Here is a 20543-nt window from a genome sequence, read left to right on the forward strand (position 1 = left end):
CATGAGGAACTGTATTAAAGGGTCACGGCATTAGGAAGGTTCAGAACCACTGCTATAAGACATTTAGGAGTTTATTCATTTGTTAGTAAAAAAAAAACTGGGGCTTAGGAAGGGTATGTGAGTTTGCTGACAGTGAGAGCAGAGATGGGACAGTCTCAGGGCTCTGTACTACCTAGTGTCATTCCCAATACATTCAGTCTCTCCCTCTGGGTAGCTATTAAGACTGAAATATATAGAAAACAAAGACAACAATATAGCCGTGTATAACAATGTGCTAAATTACATAAACCAAGCACCTGGGACAATTACAGTTTTTAATTAATTAGAATAATTAATGTGATCTAGAGAAGTTGGGAAAAGTAAAATAAAATTTTCATTCAAAATAAAATGTGACTAAACATTGAATTCCCTGTACATTGAATTAGATAAATGTTGCTGTCCTCAGTTTTGCTCATCTGTATTAAATCATTAATACCTTTTTGGGGTTAAAATTGCAGTGAGTGCTTTTTCCTTATGCCATAGACATTTGGAATATAAATGAAATAGCATATGTGAGGTGTTTTATGACCTTGGGAAAAAGGCACCATAGAAATGCAACCTCACAACCCTCAGAAGTTATGGACTCAATGACATTGTCTCTGGCTAACGGAATTCAGTTTCCTGCAACTGCCCTGAGAATAAAGTAGAGAACACAGGTTTCTAGTTCTTTCCCTGAGGCTCAAAAATCTGCAGGCTGCGGTTAACTTCTGGCCTGAAACCACAAAAAACACAGTCCACATATTCATCATGCCCAAAGGTTAAGCAGGGTACACGAGATGGAACTGATTTATTGGCCCTTGGTCACTGCAGTCATTGTATAGGACTGGAGGCTAACTTGCCTTCTCCGCTGTGCTATATCCTTAAAGGAACCTCAAGAAGCAAGAGAGACTTTGGAAAGCTGGCGGCATATATCTTCCTGTCTCCTGTCCTGAGCCCCCAGAAGGAATGATCTTGGAGAAACTCACCTTCGTGATGTCTTTGTTGAAACAAATGGCAGACAGATTTGCCCCAACAGATCTGCAGCCTGTGTCTAGTAGATATACACCAAACTTTTCCTAATCCTTAATACTAGACGTTCTCTCTCGCTCTGGGAAATAAATTGTTTTTCTGGATGCTCTCCTTTTGCAGGAGGCGGCAACTTGGAATCTAACAAACAGGCCTAGATTCTGTTGTTACTGGATCCTCGGTAACATTATTTTTCCAGCTCCGACAAGAAGCTGCTTTTGCAGAGGGAGTCATAAAACTTACCTAGTGGCTTTGCCCTGGACTTTGAAACATATACTGCAACGGTTCCAAAGTCTCACATATTACTTGGGTCCTAGTGGGATGTATGAACTCTCAGAGTTTAAATGAAGATCATTCTTAGTGATTCATCTTTTACGTCCTGCTTCTTTTTTTTTTTTCCTTTGCCACTTTTCCTCCTCCATGTCTGCATTATGCTGCAATTTAAGACCCCACTGATATAGTACTTGTTTGAACCAACCAACACCACCTTGGGAATTGGCTTCCCTTGGAACATTACACTTGCTGCCTTAGTTTATTTAAATTTCAAACATCTGAAATATCTTTTAAAAATGCTTCTCTCTTTTTTGTTGTTGTTTACAGCTGAGGCCAACTGGCACTGATAGCACATGGGTTTCTGACTGGGAGTTCCTGCCTAGAAACTGATATGTCAAAGTGACTTACCAGATAGAGTTGGCATGAGACTAGGTAACGATGATATGTCCTAGTACTTTTAGTGGGCTATACAGAAAGCCCAAACAAGGGAAATGTTTCCCAAGGCCCCAGGTTGGTCTTTTCCACTGTGGGCAGCCGCGTCTGCTTCTGGTTCTCATGTTTGTAGGATTGTTACAGTTCAACCCAGGATTCTCTGAGCTGAGTTACGCGTACACCACAGAGACACACATCCGCACCCACCCACACACGCACGTACACAGACATTTTAGGAGAAATATGTCCCCCATCTTTAAACGGTGGATTATTTTAAAGTTCCAGGGCACTATAAAACAGTTTTTCATCTTTGCTCTCTTCTACATTGTTTGAAATCTGAACCTGCTAAATCTGAACGTTTTCTTTAAAAATATCTCAAAGAATATAAGCATCCATGCAATGTTGACATAATGTTGATATCCCCAGAGATCATCAGTAATGTTATTTAAAACATCAAGAAAACTGCAGATGTGACTGCAGAAATGTGCATCCATGAAATTATATAATAGCTAGTTAATCCACTGTTAAATTCATATATTCCAAAATCAGAGATAATTAGTAAATAGATTATTATATCTTTTACTATATCCCTCGTAGAGTGCACAGATTTATTAATTGGTAAGTATTTGAAGAGGAATTTATCATTGAAAATCAGAAAGAGATACTAAAAACAGTTTAATACCATGCCCAATTTGGCAGCCATAGAAAATAGAAACCCAGACTGGTAAAGTTATATTCTTAAAATCACATGACTGGGAAAGAAAAAAAATCACATGACTTTTTAGGGCCAGAAAGAGTGAGAACCCAGTTCTGTCTGATTTCTAATCCACTGGTTTTTAAACACTGGATTGCTGAAAACATAGGAAAGGGCATAAAATCACTATTATGTAAACCTGATCTGTGGCCTATGACTAATTAGAAATAACCTTTGATATAAAAAATGCGTTTTCTCAAGTCAAGACGTAAACCATACTGACATCATATCAGTTGGTGAGCACCCAGGCTCTGTGGCCACCAAAGCTAGTGCCCTGTTGGCTTTGAGAAGAGCTGGAAATGGTGCTAAAACTGGAAGTCTCCAGGAAATAAAATCATAATAATTCTCTAGCCAAGAAGATTTACCCCAAACTAATAGATCTGTAGTAGAGAAAGATGTTTAATAATGCTATAAAGGGTGGTTTGACCGCTACCCCTAGAAAATCTTAGTATGGAAATAACCACATAGAACTAAGTGAAGGGCCCCAGTAAGGGTCTTTGAAATACATCTGAATAGTTACAAGGGGGCAGTTTTCCTTCTAGGTAACTCCCTCTTTGGTGAAATAAAATTTTTAAACTGCAGCTTACTATGCCCCCACTTTTGTCCAATCAGTAACCACTACACACACTTTAACCAATTTATGGCAACATTGTTATTATAAAATTTGATATCTAAAATATCTTCTTCCATCTATATACCTAATCCATAGATGATTCTTATGAGTCTCTGAGTTTGTAAAATCTTCTAGAGCAGTGGTTCTCAACCTTCCTAATGCCGCGACCCTTTAATACAGTTCCTCATGTTGTGATGACACTCAATTTCATTGTTACACATTGAACATAATTAAAGCATAGTGATTAAACACAAAAACAATATGTAATTATATATGTGTTTTCTGATGGTCTTAGGCGACCCCTGTGAAAGGGTCGTTCGACCCCCAAAGGGGTCTTGACCCACAGGTTGAGAACCGCTGAGTATTCCTAAGATGCTTTGTTTTAAAGATGCTGACTTCCAGTAGGTTAACCATGCCATCAAATGTTGTGTCATTTTAATTGGAGTTACAGAGGAACAGAGAAGAAATGAGAAGAAGGCTGGCAAATGAAAGTCCTATTGATGGTTGGGGAATGGTTGGATAGTGGAATTACACACTAGCTTGTCCCAGTTTGTTCTTCCTCCTGGTTTGACATGCTATCATCAAAGTCCTTTTTTGAAAGTAATTTTAAAAGTTGGAAAAATTTTAAAGTAGTGGACATCTGAGCAAAGATGCAAGAACGTGGAAGGAAGAACGCCTGTACTGCCATTGAAGGCATGATAGAAACAGAAGCCAAGGAAAAGAATGATTTAGGTGGTGACTAAAAAGTCATTGTTCTTAGCTTTGGTTAACTTTTCTAATTAAATCTTCTTTTTAATGAAGATTTAACTATGACAGTTAACCAAACTTTTCCTCCATCCTGACTTCTTCCTGTTATGAGTTGAGCAGTATGAATTCTTCGTGCCAGCTTGCAGATGATGGGGAGTTGGAAGTGGTGGTCATGACATGAGTCACAGTGACACATAGATTACTCATAGGTTTCCACTCCAAGCAGACAGAATCGCCTCACAAGGAGGTCTTTAGGGCTGTTCAGCAACAGGGGACATGATTCAGTGGAATAAGATTATCCCACATGGATTTTGGGGTGTTTCGCCCAAAAACTTTTTTTCTCATGTGATTTTAGTGCATCATCTTCCTGACTAAACAGTCATATATCCCTGGAGAGGAAATCACCATATAATTAGGTTTAGGTGTGGTTGACAGGCAGTAATGTGCCTGTATGTTGGAGAAAGAATTAGCCAGGCATTTTTACCCATGCTCCTTTGCTGGTGAAAGGGGACAGAAGCCACGGTGATTTGAAATGACTAATAGAAGAGGATACAACCTAAAGCTAAACATATATTTTTGGGGGAACAGAAATAACTGTACTAGGTCACCTCTACATGGTCAGTAATTCCAAATGTGTCATCGTTATCCAAGTCAAGGATGTACTGAGTGCTACTAAGATGAATGGGGTTCCCTTCCACATACTTTGCTCACCTGCCTTCAGGCTTACCTTTTCATTGGGGAGATAATTACTGATGCAAAATCATGCACAAGGAAGGTGCATGAAAGACCTGGGTAACACATGCTTCTGCAACTTTGACGGAGAGAGAATGCAGTTGAACTTTTAAAGAGAGAATGCAGTTGATCTTTATAACGGGGACACTTGTGTGCCAAGAATTTACAGGCATGCATCCCTGAAAGGACTGCCGGGTTTGGCTGAGCATGAATTGAGCAGGGTGTGGGCAATGGGCATTTTCACCAAGCACAGTTAACACGTCTATTTCGCCATTCACAGAAAGGTACCTGAAGGCGGCCAGGCGCTAATGTTAGATGCTGGATACTGCCCTTAACAAGTCAGAAAAGGCTCCTGCCCTCATGACATGCATATCGTAGTGTGAGACAATATCAATAATTACCAATTCACACGTGTTACAAAGCAGATGGTTCCGCTGCTGGAAGGAGAATAATGAGGGAAAGGATACTTTTGGTTGTTGATCAGAGGAGGTCCCTGTGAAGAGCGGATCAGTAAACTGAGAGTTGGGGCAGGAGAAGGAGCCATCAATATAATGAGTCAGTGGATAGGGTGAGGCCTACAGTGTGTTGTTTGGCAAAAAGAGACAAAGTAAAAGAAGAACAAGGCTGGTAGAAGAAAGCAAAGAAAGAGCAGATATTTCTATTTCTACTTAGTCAATTTAAAGGTTAGAATAACTCTTCTCTTGGAAATCTGTCTCTTAGAAACCTCTCTGGTTTCCTCTTGCTCTCAATTGTGCTTTTAGGTAAACTAATTTAAAATAAAGATTCATATTCATTTCAATTTGGAGACTTATCTGTGCAGAGTGCTCTGGGGCATGGAGGAATAGGTCAGTCACTTAAGCTTCCTCCAAGCATGGATAATTAGAGTACAGTTCTCATCTGATATATTTTCTAGCCAAAGGTTTTCTAGAACAAAGACAAAATCAAAACAAAGCAAAACCAAAAACATAGCAACAGAAGGGCATGATTCAGTCATTTTGTTAAACAAATAATTATTGAAAGTTCTCTGCTGAAAACATAAAAACAATCCTAAAAACCCAGATGCTGGATTTGAAAGAGATCTTAGTGCCCTAACCCAACCTATAATTTTTGCCTGTGAGGCCACTGTGGCCTAACATTGCAGATTTGGTCCGTGATCCTTCTGAATGAGAACCTGAGCCTCCTGATTGCCAATCCAAACTTCTTTCCACATTTGTTTCACAATAGAATTTAGAGCAAAACTTAAGAAAACGCTTATACCCCGTCATTACACTTTTAAAACCATGTGTCTTTTCTCTCTTTTTTTAAAAAATATATTTTATTGATTTTTTACAGAGAGGAAGGGAGAGGGATAGAGAGTTAGAAACATCGATCAGCTGTCTTTTGCACACCCCCTACTGGGGATGTGCCGACAACCAAGGTACATGCCCTTGACCGGAATCGAACCCGGGACCCTTCAGTCCCCAGGTCGACGTTCTATCCACTGAGCCAAACCAATCAGGGCTCTTTTCTCCCTTAAAGCAAACCATTTGACAGACCAGAAGTTGAAACCCAGAGATGTTACAGGGTGATATATTCCTCAAAAAAATGGCCGGCTTTCAACCACAGTGGACGCTTTGGCTTTTCTTATTCTTGAAAGAGAATTTCAATTTCCTGTCACTTAAACATTATTTACAAATTACCAAGCTTCTTCCATTGACCATTTTAGCACTTTTCTGTCCTCATTAGTTTGGTGTAGAAGATTGAAGGGGTTTAATTTCCTCTCCAGCCCTCCTCATCTACTCCAAACAGAATTTCCCTTGGCTCCACCTCTTCCTGTGATGAAAAGCTAACTCTCTGTTCCCTGTGGCTTTCTCTGCTATAGGCATCTTGTCCTTTTACGTTGAGATGAAGACATACAAGGAAGCACAAGTCATGCGTCTATTCTCAAGTGTTCAAATGCCTCCTAGTTGTCCTTATAGGCAAGTAAGAGAGTCCTGTTCTGTCACCACTGGCCTTCCAAAAGCTGAGCTTACTCATTCATTACGCACATCTCCTTTGTTGCTATCTGCTTTCAGTTTTGTTTTTTTTGTTTAAAAAATCTGTTCTTTATCAGATTTGTCTTTAGAACATTAACATTTATTACTTAAAAATGAATCATTAAAACAAAATGGCTTTAGGGCGGTCACCTCCCATGAAGACACCAATCTCTACCGCTGATGTCAAGATTGATGTTATGTCTTGTAGGAAATGACAACAGCCTCACTACAAAGGGAACCCGCTACCAGAAGAAGGCAGCAGCGCACGGCTCATCTAGAGCTCTGTTTGTAATCTTAGTCAAACCCCAGGCGCTTGCCAGGGGACCACACACCTGGACTACGACAAGTTTAGAGAGGTTTTAAAATCTCGGTCAGAAGGCACTCTTTTTCCCAGAACTTTGCCTTCCTGCGTTTCTTTGTATCCCGTTAGAATTTATCAAAGCACTCCGACATTTAGAAAAACCCCCTCACTGAGCAAATATTGAGTAATACGACCCAACTTTTGTGTTTTCAGACATGTGGCCACCAAATTAGTCAACCCAACGCAAATAGGCAGGGAAACCATTGAATTTTCATTTAAGTCCTTGGTTTTAGCCCTTGGCCTTCTTTCTCTTTCCTGCCTTTAAAAAAAAAAAAAAAAACACACAACTTATTTCTCATGAGGTTACTTGTTAAAGGCACCAATTGCTTACCTGTTTTTGAGTGCTAGAATCTGCCTGCTTTCTGAATGTTTCTTTTCAAAACCTAAGTTGAGAAAGAAAAAATTGGCTTGTCAGAAAGCCAGGAATTGACTAGCAGCAGAAGTGTCCCAAATGAGGCTTTTTAGACAAACTTCTAGGCATCATTTCCATGTGCAATTTTCCATGTTTCAGTTCTTGATTTTTAAAGCTTTTTTTCATTGTTCAAACTCCCTAGATATCAATTATGCTCTCCATCCAAGCTGTCATCTCAACATATTTGAATGGTTGTCGTACTTTCTCCCCAGTTATGCTGTGATAGAAAGGTTAATGAATAGTTAAACACCAGCAGAGGGAACAGAAGGACAAGCAGCGATGGACGTTGACGAGTCCCTGTCCAAGGGGAAATTGCAGCACATCTGACCAAATGCCTATGACGAGTCAGACTGTCTGCCCGCTATGTGTTCATCGAAGTTGCAAATGACCTTAGTTCCATTTTATTGTTTCAAAAACTGAGGCTCAGAGAAGTGAAGTATCTTACCCAAGACCACACAACTAGTAAGTAGCAGGGTCTATAGGAAAACACAGGTTTTCTGATTTCTAAACCAGTTAACTTTCCACTCTATTCCTCTGCGCCCCCCAATTACGGTTTAGTTGGGTCTGATTAGAGCATTCTCATTTTTCACTTTTTTTTTTTTTTTTACCTCCAGAAATGAATTGAAAAGTGAGTCAATAAGTGATTCATCTATTGAGAAATTGGGAGTAGGTTACATGTCTAAAGCCAGAATTTGATTATTATCAAAAAAGGAAGGTATTCTGTTCAATAACTCAACTCCTATAATAATCTCAATATATGAATATTTTATATCTGATTACTCATTTATATTTACTGAGCATTGCTAAGAGCTTTGAGTAAATACAAACATCAACTTTGTACTCTCAGTCTAAAATAGATTCAGAGTCATATGGAACAAGCCAGCACGAGGGAAATGATCAATGTAGCCCCAGAAGAAAGTTAGGGCTCCAATAGACGATTGCAGGAAAGGTTTGTTTTATGTGGGTGGGTGTCCTGGAGGTTTTGGAAAATGTGATATGAACTGTGTTAACATTTTGGCTCTGGGGAACTTATTGGTCCTAGAGAGGTGGGAGGAAATGTGAGGAAGAAGTCAAACACAGTACCAATTGCAATATGCTATCTCTCACATTCTCCAGTGTTATCTGTTTTAGAGGAAGGCTGGCTCTACGGAGAGAGCTCAACTGTGAGCTGTATCTACATCGTTAGCCGGAGCCACTGATTTATCTTTTTGGTCAAAACCACTTGAAATACTGTTATTGTACACTTTTAGAGCATGCTATTCTCCAAAGAAAACATGTTACCCAAATTACATTTAAGGTGTTTTAATGCTATTTTATAAGCTTTAGGACCAATACTTGACTAAAAATAAACCATGTCTAGGCCATGTTGACAGTAAGAAGAAAAAAAAATGCGTATCAAAGACTACCAGGTAACATTCAGGGTCTGGGAGGTGATAATATACCCTGGGGTGACAATAGCCCCACCGCTAGGCATCTGTATAGGCAGAGGCCTGGCCCCCTTTGACAGATGCTAGGACTCATGGGTAGATGATGCTGTTGAGAAGGCATGGGATTGCTGCTGATGTTGGCTTTGGTCATTGTGATGCACTAACCTCCGTCTACAATGCAGCAGTCAGCCCCGTTTGGCGACCCATGTGCCACTTACCGGGGCCCATATTAAAAGGATGCTGTCCTAATTGCAACTGGAACTCAGTGTAACCAAAGAAACGCAAGTGGATGCCGCAGCTCTATCGCGCTGCTTTTCATAGGGCTTGCAATAAAAGCTAAAACAGTTCTTAGTGGCTTTTGCAATTATACCTCCCTTCAATTTTCTTAAGGTTACAGGGCCTGAACCACACAAATCCCATTAAAGTAAGTAGTTGTTGTGCAATGTAGGTCCTTTGAAAACATTCTTCCATGCCCATAAAATGATCAGCGGGCCGCTCTTTAGATCCGCTCGCCTGTCATGTTTTCAACCAAAAGGCAGGAGACGGGCTTTGATGTGGCCGTTGGTTTCTGCTACTGAAGCTGGCATTTTACCTTCTTGCATCAGAATGCTTCCCAAATTGATGGGACTTGGGCACACACAACACATTTCTCTTCGGATTTTAATCTTAAAATATGTTTTTGCTGTACCTCGAAATTACATTTGGCATCCCAATTTGGACCCTCAAGGCTCCTCCCACACAACAGAGAGCAGAAGAGGGTCAGGGTCTCGGGGAGGTAACCAAACCCGGTGGTGAGAGCCAGGCCTTTGTGAGGAGGGAATCATGGCCTGCTGCCTGGTCCTCAGTCCTGAGGATGGCACTTCCCACTGTCTTCTCCACTGACTCTGGCAGCCCCATGTGGAGTCCAGAGTGAATTTCATGCTAGAACCAAGGTCAGAGCTAGTGCTCTCTTGAACTTGCAATCGAATGCACCAGGGGCATCCTACCTGGGACCTAGGGCTTCTTTCCTGGAGACGTGCTTGGCACATATGCTAACATCCCGACCCACTGAAAAATAACTCTTTCTATGTGTGTTCCTATTTGCTTCAATCCATCCTTGACTGAGGACTGCTTTTCTATTGAGGAATAAAAATGAAGGGCCAATTCCTGCATGTGCAAAGGGATCCGAACCACCACAATTTCACCCATCTCTAGATCTGATGACTAACCTATTTGAAAAATAAACACAGTAAGAGGTGTTCCCCACCCCCCAGGTACAATTACCCACAGAGAAAAGATAATGTTAGCCCAATTATTTGCTACGTACTGTTTAAAAAGAATAACTGGAATCAGAAATCATTCAGATGAATCACCAAGATTCCGATTTTCTGGAACGGCTTCTATACCACAATACTGTCATAACTCCTTCACATTTTATTGTCATTTAACTTAGCTAGACACCCTATTTCTTTTCTATAGGAATACCTGAGGTGGCGAAACATTTACAAAGAACTGAACTATAATTTATTTTAACCAAGTATTTGATTTTATACTAAATATATATATATATATATATATATATATATGAATTTAGAGAATGGACTTATCAGTGAAGTTTTGTAGAGGAGGTAAGAATTCAGATGTGTCATAGCAAACAGATTTTGAACTGGGTCCTAAAGTGAAGAGAAGTGCAAATGTGGGTGTGTGGAGAAGATGTGGCGCACTGCTGTGATGAAATAACCTTGCACATATTTATTTGATGAAGCAAGGACCTATGGAGGCCACTGAAAAGGAAAATTCAAGAACATCTGGATCAAAGTAGCTATTCTAGATGAGAATGGTTGCATTTTTTAGCTTTTTTAATTTTTTATTTGGGTCAGGGCTTTTATTTTTTTAAAGGGTATCTTCGTTGTTGGAAGTATTACGGATGTGTCCTATGTTTTCTTTTTCTTTTTTTAGCTTTCAAAGAAATTTTTTAAATAAATCTTTATTTATTGTTCAGATTATTACAGTTGTTTCTCTTTTTTTCCCCATAGCTCCCCTCCACCCAGTTCCCACCCCTCCCTCTGCCCTTACCTAACCCCCCCTCACTGTCCTCATCCATAGGTGTATGATTTTTGTCCAGTCTCTTCCCACACCCTCCCACATCCCATTCCCCCCCGAAAATTGTCAGTCCACTCCCTTTCTATGCCCCTGATTCTATTATATTCATCAGTTTACTGTTCATCAGATTTTTTATTCACTTGATTTTTAGATTCACTTGTTGATAGATATGTATCTGTTGTTCATAATTTTTATCTTTACCTTTTTCTTCTTCTTCCTCTTATGTTTTCAATGGGGGAAGAAAGAGAATGGTTGCATTTTTTAATGGAGTAGCATTAAGGGTCCTGGCTTAGCCATAGCTAGTATTGTTATTTGGGGCAAGTCACATTATTCTTCTAGGTGTTATTCACCTTATCTATCAAATAATAGGGCTGAATTAGACTATTTCTCCGGTTTCATTTGGTGCTAATATTTTATGACTGCACCTAGTTAAAGAGGTCATTTTGACTTGTTTTTATTTGAAAGTTTGTTGATACCTTCATGCTTGCAATTAGTTGTCATCCATAATATACATAATCATCCGTAAAACCTGTAAACACCTTGGATTTGAAGCATTATGACTTTTGGTAAATATGCATCCATGTCCCCTTTGGTCATTCTGCAGCTCAGTGAATTCTACTCACTTCCAAATTCCAAGGAATAAGATGCTTCCTGATTAGACGTCAATATCCTTGAATACATATTTCAAAATCAACCTTCACGGTAGATGTTTTCACAGGCAAGATGATCTTCCAGCAATGATAAAAAACACATTGCTTTCTCTCTCTTATGTTCAGTCTAGATTAGAATCTGATGAGCTTATTGCAGGTCCTTCCAATGCCCCCATTCTTTCTTTTCTTTTCTTTTAAATATGCTTTTATTGATTTTTAGAAAGAGGGGAAGGGAGAGAGATAGACAGAAACATTGATGAGAGAGGACCTTATCGATTGGCTGCCTCCTGCACGCCCCCTACTGGAGATTGAGCTGACAACCCAGGCATGTGCCCTGATAACCAGGAATCGAACCAGTGACCTGGTTGCTGGGTCGACACTCAACCACTCAGCCACACCAGCTAAGCCAATGCCCTTATTCTTAAACCTCTACAGTGTTTACATTTCCTCTCACACTGCTGCAGAGACGGTGCTAGACCCTGTGCTTGCGTGTGCATAGGGGAAAATGGGGGCTCGCACTTGGTGATTCGTGAGCAAAGACAGACGAGCCAAGGGCTGCCGCTCAAGCAGTCCCTGTTGCCCCCTCACTGTCTCTTTCTATTATCCACGCACTTCGAAGGACATTGGCCAGACCCAGACTCCCTGGACCCCTGTCATTCGTGTGTCTTTTCTCACCTTCGACATGATCTGGACTGGTGTTTTCATTTGTTAAAAACAACAAGAATGTTCGCTGGGAAACTTTTTGCTGGAATGGTCTCGGGTCATCATAGCTATTTACTCTCTGTCAGAAACTCTAATTCCCCATTTCCCTGGCTCCCACGCCAGGGGAGCTGCTGGTGGTTGATGGTGGACAGTCAGTGGGATTGAATGAACAGTGGAAGATGACAAAGAACTACCAAGGATTCTGTAGTAGGTTGTAGAACTAAGAACAAAACATAAAATACTCTTGTTAGTGATCACAGTTTGGCAGTCCAAGAAGAAACGAGCTTACACAGCAGCACAAAGGGTTGAGACTTTGTGGTTACATTGGAGAAGCAATTTTTTCCTGAGGGAAGAAAACAAATCATGTCATTGGCTTAATAAAGGATTTCCTCTATATGATTTAAAAAAATAGCCTCTGGTCTGGTTGGTCTCAGTCTGGGGTAGGTATGGAGGCTAAGGATTTTTTTGCAGACTTCTGTTTCATGGGAACATAAAATGCAGGTTGTGGTGTTGTCGTAAAGGCCTGGATGACCCAGAAAGACCTGAAGTATAGGACATATAGAACTTTAGACAAAGAAATTTGGGAAAGAGAATGGGAACACTAGGAATGACACAAAATATGCAAATAGGAAGAAGAATACAAATGCAATGCAATTAACTGCTCACAGGTGTTTGATCCTCCTAGGTGCTTGCATTCTAGTGTTGACATTGTCGTAAATGAATTTTGCTCATAACTAAACAGTGGTATAACTGGGATGTTGGTTCGAGTATTCCAGACCTTGAGAGATCCCAGAGATCATGACCCTTAAATTGGTTCCATTCTCAAGATGCCACCGATCTGCTATTGAGTGCCACAGCGGTGACTTGGAAGCAGAGCTCCTCGTCAAGGTTCAACAATACCAGACGCCCAGCCAGTGTGGCTCAGTGATTGAGTATCAATCTATGAACCAAGAGGTCATGGGTTCAATTCCCAGTCAGGGCACATGCCCAGGTTGCAGGCTTGATCCCCAGTAGGGGGTGTGCAGGAGGCAGCCAATCAATGATTCTCTCATCATTGATGTTTCTATCACTCTCACTTCCTCTCTAAAGTCAATAAAAATATTTTTTTTTAAAAAAAAAAAAACAATACCAGAGAAGTGGTGGGCCTGACCAACTATGAAGTCAAGAGAATGACTACCAGGGCTTCCTACCCGGAGGAAAGTGGTTGAGATCATACAGATGGTTGTTTTCTCTACAGAACAGTGTGTAAAGACAAGAAAACTCTGCCATTTCCCCAGAAAACAAACTCAACAAGCTATATCTAGATACTTTAAGAAATGTGTCTTCTCTCTTCTAAGTTCCAAGGGCATTGCTGACAAGGCAGCCTGCATGAGGAAGAGATCTCTGATTAGAAGGACTTAGAAGCCTCAGTTGTTAGGCACTGAGAGACCTGGGTGAGGAGCTCCTGGATTTGAGCTACACTTTGAATGTGCACCCACATCTAGAACATTCCCTAGATTTGTAATAAGGATAATATTAGGTAGGTGTCATTAGGACATGATAATTGGAGCTAGTAGTCTTCTTGAGTGTGTTGTATACATACGGTCAGAGAAGATCAGGAGACTTCACATGTTGGAAAAATAGTTAAGATCTCCTTCCTGTGAAATGTGAAGCAAGTAGCCAAGCTCTTCCCTCTCTCCATCCTCTCTTACCCTCATAATTCTCTTTGGGCCAATCTCTTTGGGGACAGAGAGCTTTTGGATGTGGATGTCCAGTTCATCAGGCCAGGCATGGGACTTCGGCCTCAGCACCTCATGCTGTAGGTCTCTGCTGCACAGATTTGGCAGTGGCGTGGGCCTCGGGTGACGGCTCAATGGGGTGTTAACACAGCTGGTTTTCCACTCAGTACACACATCCATCATTCCTGGGCTGAGCAGTGGTGGCAAGACAGGAGCACACGACTCTCTGCCTACTGTAGATGGCTAGGTGATCAGCTTGCCAGTATACTTTTGGGGGAACTCAGAGGAAACCAAGGAGGGAATTGGACAGTGAAAACTTGGGGTCATGTTTCTCCAAAGGACCGTAAGGTCTTCAGACCCTAGACCTCAATTTGGGGGTGAAACTGTAAGAGATCTTTTCGTGCTGTTCCCTGTTCTTGAGTTATCACAGGGTGACAGGGCAAGTCCCGGGCCACTGTCAGCTTAGGTGGACGGTGCTGTGAGCATTAGTTCTGCTCTAGGCTGAGGCCTTAGCAACGACACAGAGCCTTGAGCAAATGCAATTAGGAATCACTGGCTGTTTCTAGGAGAACATACGGTAAAACAGAAACCTCTCTAATCAGTTTACTGCATTTGTGATTAGGTGGGTATGTTGAGGAGAGAGACCAAGGGGATAGCTGGTCTCCTTGGTTGTGAAACTATCTGAATGAACACAATATTGTCTAATATAAATAAGGTCCAAAGCCATCTACTCTTCCTCCCCCAGCTCTCGAGAAATCTAGAGAATGTGGACAACAGTAAAATTTTCCTTTAGCCTCTTTGACCAACAGGCTTCATGGAACATGCAAGAAGTATCCCTGTGACAGCTCAGGTCTGGTCTCAGATTTCAAAGCAGCAACCAAGCATCAGACCTGCTGGGGTTCTGGGCACAGGATGTTAATGAGCACCTATGGGTGGCATTTGGCTCCAGCACCCTGGTAAAGCAGTGAGCAAAGGAAACAATATCTCACTGTAGAGACACAGAGAGGAAGTATAAAGGGGGGACCCCATCCCTCCTCAACATGACTTTCGCTTCTTATCATCAATGTCTTCCATTCCAGATGATCAGCTGAACTCAGAGGAAAAGAAAAAGAGAAAGCAGCGGAGGAACCGGACCACCTTCAACAGCAGCCAGCTGCAGGCTCTGGAGCGCGTCTTTGAGCGGACCCACTACCCCGATGCTTTTGTGCGAGAAGACCTTGCCCGCCGGGTGAACCTCACTGAAGCCAGAGTGCAGGTAAGCCCAGTCCTGCCCTCTCAGAGCACGTCCGTGAAGACTGCTTAACCCACAGTATCGGAAAGTGCCACTTTCATGGTGCTAATCTCAATTTTACATAAAGAAACCTGGTCAGAGCAATGCTGGAAATAGGAGGGGGAAAAAGTGAAAAGATAATTTTTGGGTTGAGAGCTCTGTTGCCCCATCAAAACCATAATTAAATGTCTTTCTTCTATGTAGAAACTACCTTATCTTCTTCCTCTCTCACCCAACTATATTCTAATGGCTTTTGGAGCTGTGAACATTCCCTGTGCCAGCAGGCCAGAATTCTCCCTCCTGACTTTATTCTTCCTCTGGAAGTCTTACCCCTTCCCTCTGAACCACGCCCTTCTGACTCTGGTCTTCTTTATAAGTACAGCATGTATCACAACATGACGTGTATTATATTGAGTTGTATGTGAGCCAACTTCCCCCACTAGACTGTGAAGTTTTCTTGGATGGAAGCCATATCTTATCATCTTTGCACAATTCATCTTTTTTTCATCTACTTTTTCCTCCCCTCAAACATTTATCAAACACCTATTATGCTCTTGGAACTGTTCTTGGGTTTCTGGGAATGACTAAGACAATGGCCTCCCTTCAGGATATCACGAACTGGGGGCAGACAAAACAGATGTGTATACCATACTGTTATGACGTGGTAAGATAATCCCCATACTTAAGAAATGTTCAAGAATTAGGGATTAAGCCCTAGCTATGTGGCTCAGTTGGTTGAGCATCATCCTATCCATCGAAAGATTGCTGGTTTGATTCCCGATCAGGGCACATGCCCAGGTTGCAGGCTGGATTCCCAGTAGGGGGCATGTAGGAGGTAATCAACGTTCCGCTCTCACATCAATGTTTCTCTCTCTTCTTCTCCCTTCCTCCCTGCCTCTAAAAAATCAATAAATATATATTTTAAAAATCGTGATTAAAAAAGCAACAAAACAAAAGAATTAATGATAGAACAGAGGAAGGAATGATCAAATCTACCAGGGAAAAAAGGAGAGAGAATTCACATATATTCAGCACTGAAACTGTGCCAACTGTCACAATGACCCTCTGAGTAGGTATCATTATGCTCATTTGATTGAGTGGCAAAGGATGAGAGAAATTAAATAAATATCCAAGGACAGATCTTTAACATTTTGTAGCCAATATTTTATTCAACTCTGTAAGACATTAAAGTCATATTCTTTCCATGACATTTCACAAAGGAGGTGATGTGAAAGTCGAATCTTGAAAGATACGTCTTTTGACACCTGGACAAAGGGGAAGAATGTCACAGGCAGAGGGAGCATTGGGTGTGAACAGACATAGGTGGGAAATAACTCAATATGTCAATAGACTTGAGTCTGGGCAAGGAGTTGGAAAAATAGGGGGCCAGTGCATATGATCCAAGCTGTGTAGGGTGCAGTCAGATTGGTGGACCAAGAGGTCATTCCCGAACAGTCTTTGTTCTATGCTATGACATTTTGATTTGATTCCTCAAGTGATGGGGAACCAGTGGGTGGTACACAGCAGGGCTCATTAGTACAATTACATGTGCATTTAAAATGATAGCTCTATTATAGCAATGTGAAGGGCACACTGAAGCAAAAGAGCTAGGAGTCTGCGGAGCCAGGAAAGATGTGTCCAGATCCTGCCTTGACTTCCACCCAGGCCTTCCACGGGGCACCCGTCGCACAGTAGTTTCTGTGAAGGTTGCTCCCTAGAGTTTTGCAAATGTTCCACTCTACACCATAGAATTTCTTCTCCCATACCTTGTCATGCATTTCCATAATTGCATCTAAAACTCTTATAGTATTTCAAATTTCCATGTCTGCCTTCTATTAATAGACTGTGTGCTGCTTAAGCCTCATCTCTGTTCCCAGCATTAAGCACAGAGTCTGCAACACAACAGGCACCCCATAAAGATCTCTTGAATGAGTAAATGAATGAATAAAATCCCATGACCATCCGGAGAGTTGTAGGATCATGAGTCAGATGTCCTTGAGTTAAAACATTCAGCCACTTATTATTTGTGTGAATTTTGACAGATGGCTTCACCTCATTGAACCTATTTCCTCAACTCTGAAATAGAAATAATAAGGCCTAATATATGGAATTTTCATGATAACTAGAAACGATGTATGCAATGTGCTTCTATAAGTTCCTAGCCCTGGCAGCACTTAATAAATGATGGGTTGATTATGATGCTGTCAGCACCAGCCAACTCCCTCTAACCCTACAATTGAATGTACTCCATTCAACTTCCAACCTTCAGTACCTTCATTTCTGTTTACAAGTTTCTCTCTAGAAGTTCAGGAAGCTTCCCTGCCTGTGTTCAGCATGTCAGAGGCGCTGGAACATTAATAATCAATAATGACGGTGTAGGAATCTTCAGCTCCCTCACCCCTCAGTGGCAGTCTGTGTCCCTCAGTGGGAGTCTGTGTCCCTTCTGTCCCACAGGGCTGAACACACTGTTCCATGGCTGTTCTTCTCTGCTATATCTTCACTCTTCAACTGCTGTTCCCTGCATTTCCCAAATAAACCATTTCCTTCTTAAAGTGTGTTGCAAGGCCTACTTTGGGGGAAGATGAATTTTCTTTATGTAGCCAATACGTATTATGAAAGCAGAGGAAGTTTTTATGTTTTGAAGGAACTTAAAAAATATCGTCTCTGGCAGACGTCTAATGAGATTTTCTTTTTTCTCTTGATTATAATTACAACAGGGATTATAACCAGATTTTGCTATCTCATGAGTTAGTCATGGTCTCACTTCTGGAGTCTTGATTAGTGGAAGTACCTCAGGGTCCCACTATAAGTCTTCACCCTTAAGAGCCCTGTGACACGGCTCACCTCGGGAAGATGACGGCATGTTTCTATTGTTCTCGGGAGAAGTCCATACCTTCCCTACATCTTCCTTTGGAAGGCATAGTCTAGTAGAATCAACCATGACTTCATTGGTGTAACTTCCTCTTCTTTTTCTTCCTCCCTCTCCTATGCCCTCCTCTCCTCCCAACCATCTTCCAGGTGTGGTTTCAGAACCGAAGAGCCAAATTCCGCAGGAACGAGAGAGCCATGCTGGCCAATAAAAACGCTTCCCTCCTCAAATCCTACTCAGGAGACGTGACTGCTGTGGAGCAGCCCATCGTACCTCGTCCTGCTCCAAGACCCACCGATTATTTCTCCTGGGGGACGGCCTCTCCGTACAGGTGAATGATTGGCCCACTCTCCCTTGCTCTACTTCCAATGTTTCTCAGCGCTCCGTCACGTTCAAAGTTGCTTGTGCAGCTGGCTGACATTTCTTACTGGGTTAACCTCTTCAGAGACACTCAACTTGCTGACATCCCCAGATTTTCACAGATTACTAGTTGCCCCAGGAGCAGGGTTTGGGGCAGAAGAGAGAGGGGCAGGCCATCAGCAATCTCCTCTTGAACTCAGGAACTCTTGCAAAGGTTTCAAAGATGGGGACAAATCTAAAAGAAAAGATCACTAAGCTATGCTCAGAGTCCCCCTTGCAACCCTTCTGAAACAAAACTTTACTCCATTTCCAAATTTAAGATAGATCCATTTTTCTATGTTGAAGTAAGAATTGAATTTGTAAGGCTGTAATTCACAGTAAAACTAATTTTAAATTGAAGGAAGGAAGGAAGGAAGGAAGGAAGGAAGGAAGGAAGGAAGAAAGGGAGGGAGGGAGGGAGGGAGGGAGGAAAGAGAGAGGCACAGAGAGAGAAGGAAAGAAAATCCAAAATCATTTTGATCAGTTTCATGGTCACAGTTCTTTGTTAGTAGGGGATGCCTTATGGTCCAAAATGCCTTCCTATTCAATTGCTAAATCTTATCTACTATCTGAAGTTCTTTGGGGGTCAGTTTGTTTGTGTGGGGTTTTTAAAGTATAAAAGCAATGTATAATTTACACTAAACTTTTATATTAAAAAGGTGAATATTTTTAAAGACGCAAATAACAGAGTACTATTTCAATGTCTTGGAGAGGCCTTTAACCTCCATTTGTTATGCTGTTCAGAATTATAGGTTAATGCCAGAGGGAAGCTGAGATATAATACAAGTGCCTAACACACTGTCATCATATAAGTGCCTTTCTTTGAACCTAAACCTGGGTACTCTTAGAAACCAGATCAAGATGATCTCTGGCTGATTGCAGTGGAGAAAGCACTATTTCCAAATTCATTTATTGTGCTTTGGTTACCTTTTTATTGTTAAAGTTCACTAATGGGTTAAGGAGATGTTTTAAATTAATTATAGATTATCCCCCAGTGGAAGCTGAACTCTTGATGTAAAATGCCACATTGTGAAATCCAAATATGTTTCAAACTTTGATTACTCTAATCAAAGCAAAAGGCCTCACCTAAATGTTCTTTCTCTTCCACGTCAGTTTCTTGAAAGAAACATCAGAAATACATTTGCAAATCTCTTTTGAACACCCACCCCCCAACCGAATTGTGAAATTAGCCTGAATTACTTTGGTCTTAGTACAGAGAACATGCCCCCCCCCACACACACACACACACCCCATAGGAAACTGGAAACTCTTCTTGCTCTCAGACATGGTATGCCTTGTTGATTTCAAAAGATTAGTCATATCTTTGGGTCCCATTTAAAATTCAGACTCCTCTCCCATAGAATTTACTAAAGACCCATTTTGAAGACAATTGTGAAATCACCTAGCCTTTAATATTTTTAAATACCCGGAAGACTGCTGTGTTTCTCTGATAAATATTGATAGCTCACAGGCTCATCAAATGTCTTGGGAAATGGATGTGGTTCCAAGCTTGATGTTTCAAGGTTTCTGTTTTGAATTTGGTCACAGCCAGGAAGTCCTGCTCCCTTTTCTGCCTGGGTCCTCCTAGGAACTTCTCATACCAGCTGTAAGCAATCCAGATGGCTGTATGTGGTCCTTACCAGTGAGAGGCTGAGGGCAGTCCCCTCCAGGAATGGGGATGAAAGCCTTCCTGAATTTATACTGGGTTAGGTTACCGGACCTCAGCAGAAGTTCAAACCCCGGGGCCAGCATCATATATATTATATATATGGGCATCTAACTGAAATTATTAACACACAATTTATGTGTGCCTTCTTGGGAAATGTTCTATTTTAATTTGAGAGATTATGTAGAAATATTAGAAACATTAAAAAATACTCATAAATCCACCATCTTGACATAACTAGTTTTGTTTACTTTTGCAATTAGAGTTCAGTATTTTATATAGTGTAGACTTAGTGTACATAGTATTTTGTATCCTGCTTTTTTCACTTAAAATTATATAACCTAGTACTTTTTACTCGTTTCATGGTATACTTTTAT

At 41.2% G+C, this 20543-nt stretch overlaps 1 protein-coding gene across 1 annotated transcript in view; it reads left to right on the forward strand.

Annotated features, from left to right (window-relative positions):
* Window positions 1-20543, forward strand: part of PRRX1 (paired related homeobox 1) — a 66160-nt gene that overhangs the window by 37940 nt on the left and 7677 nt on the right. Inside the window, exons 3-4 of the mRNA XM_006767030.2 lie at window positions 15042-15217; window positions 18251-18432. Of these exons, the coding sequence (XP_006767093.1) occupies window positions 15042-15217; window positions 18251-18432 (358 nt within the window). The remainder of the gene's footprint in view (window positions 1-15041; window positions 15218-18250; window positions 18433-20543) is intronic.

This window comes from Myotis davidii, unplaced genomic scaffold (genome assembly GCF_000327345.1).
Source record: "Myotis davidii unplaced genomic scaffold, ASM32734v1 scaffold580, whole genome shotgun sequence".
Classification (NCBI taxonomy): Eukaryota; Metazoa; Chordata; class Mammalia; order Chiroptera; family Vespertilionidae; genus Myotis; species Myotis davidii.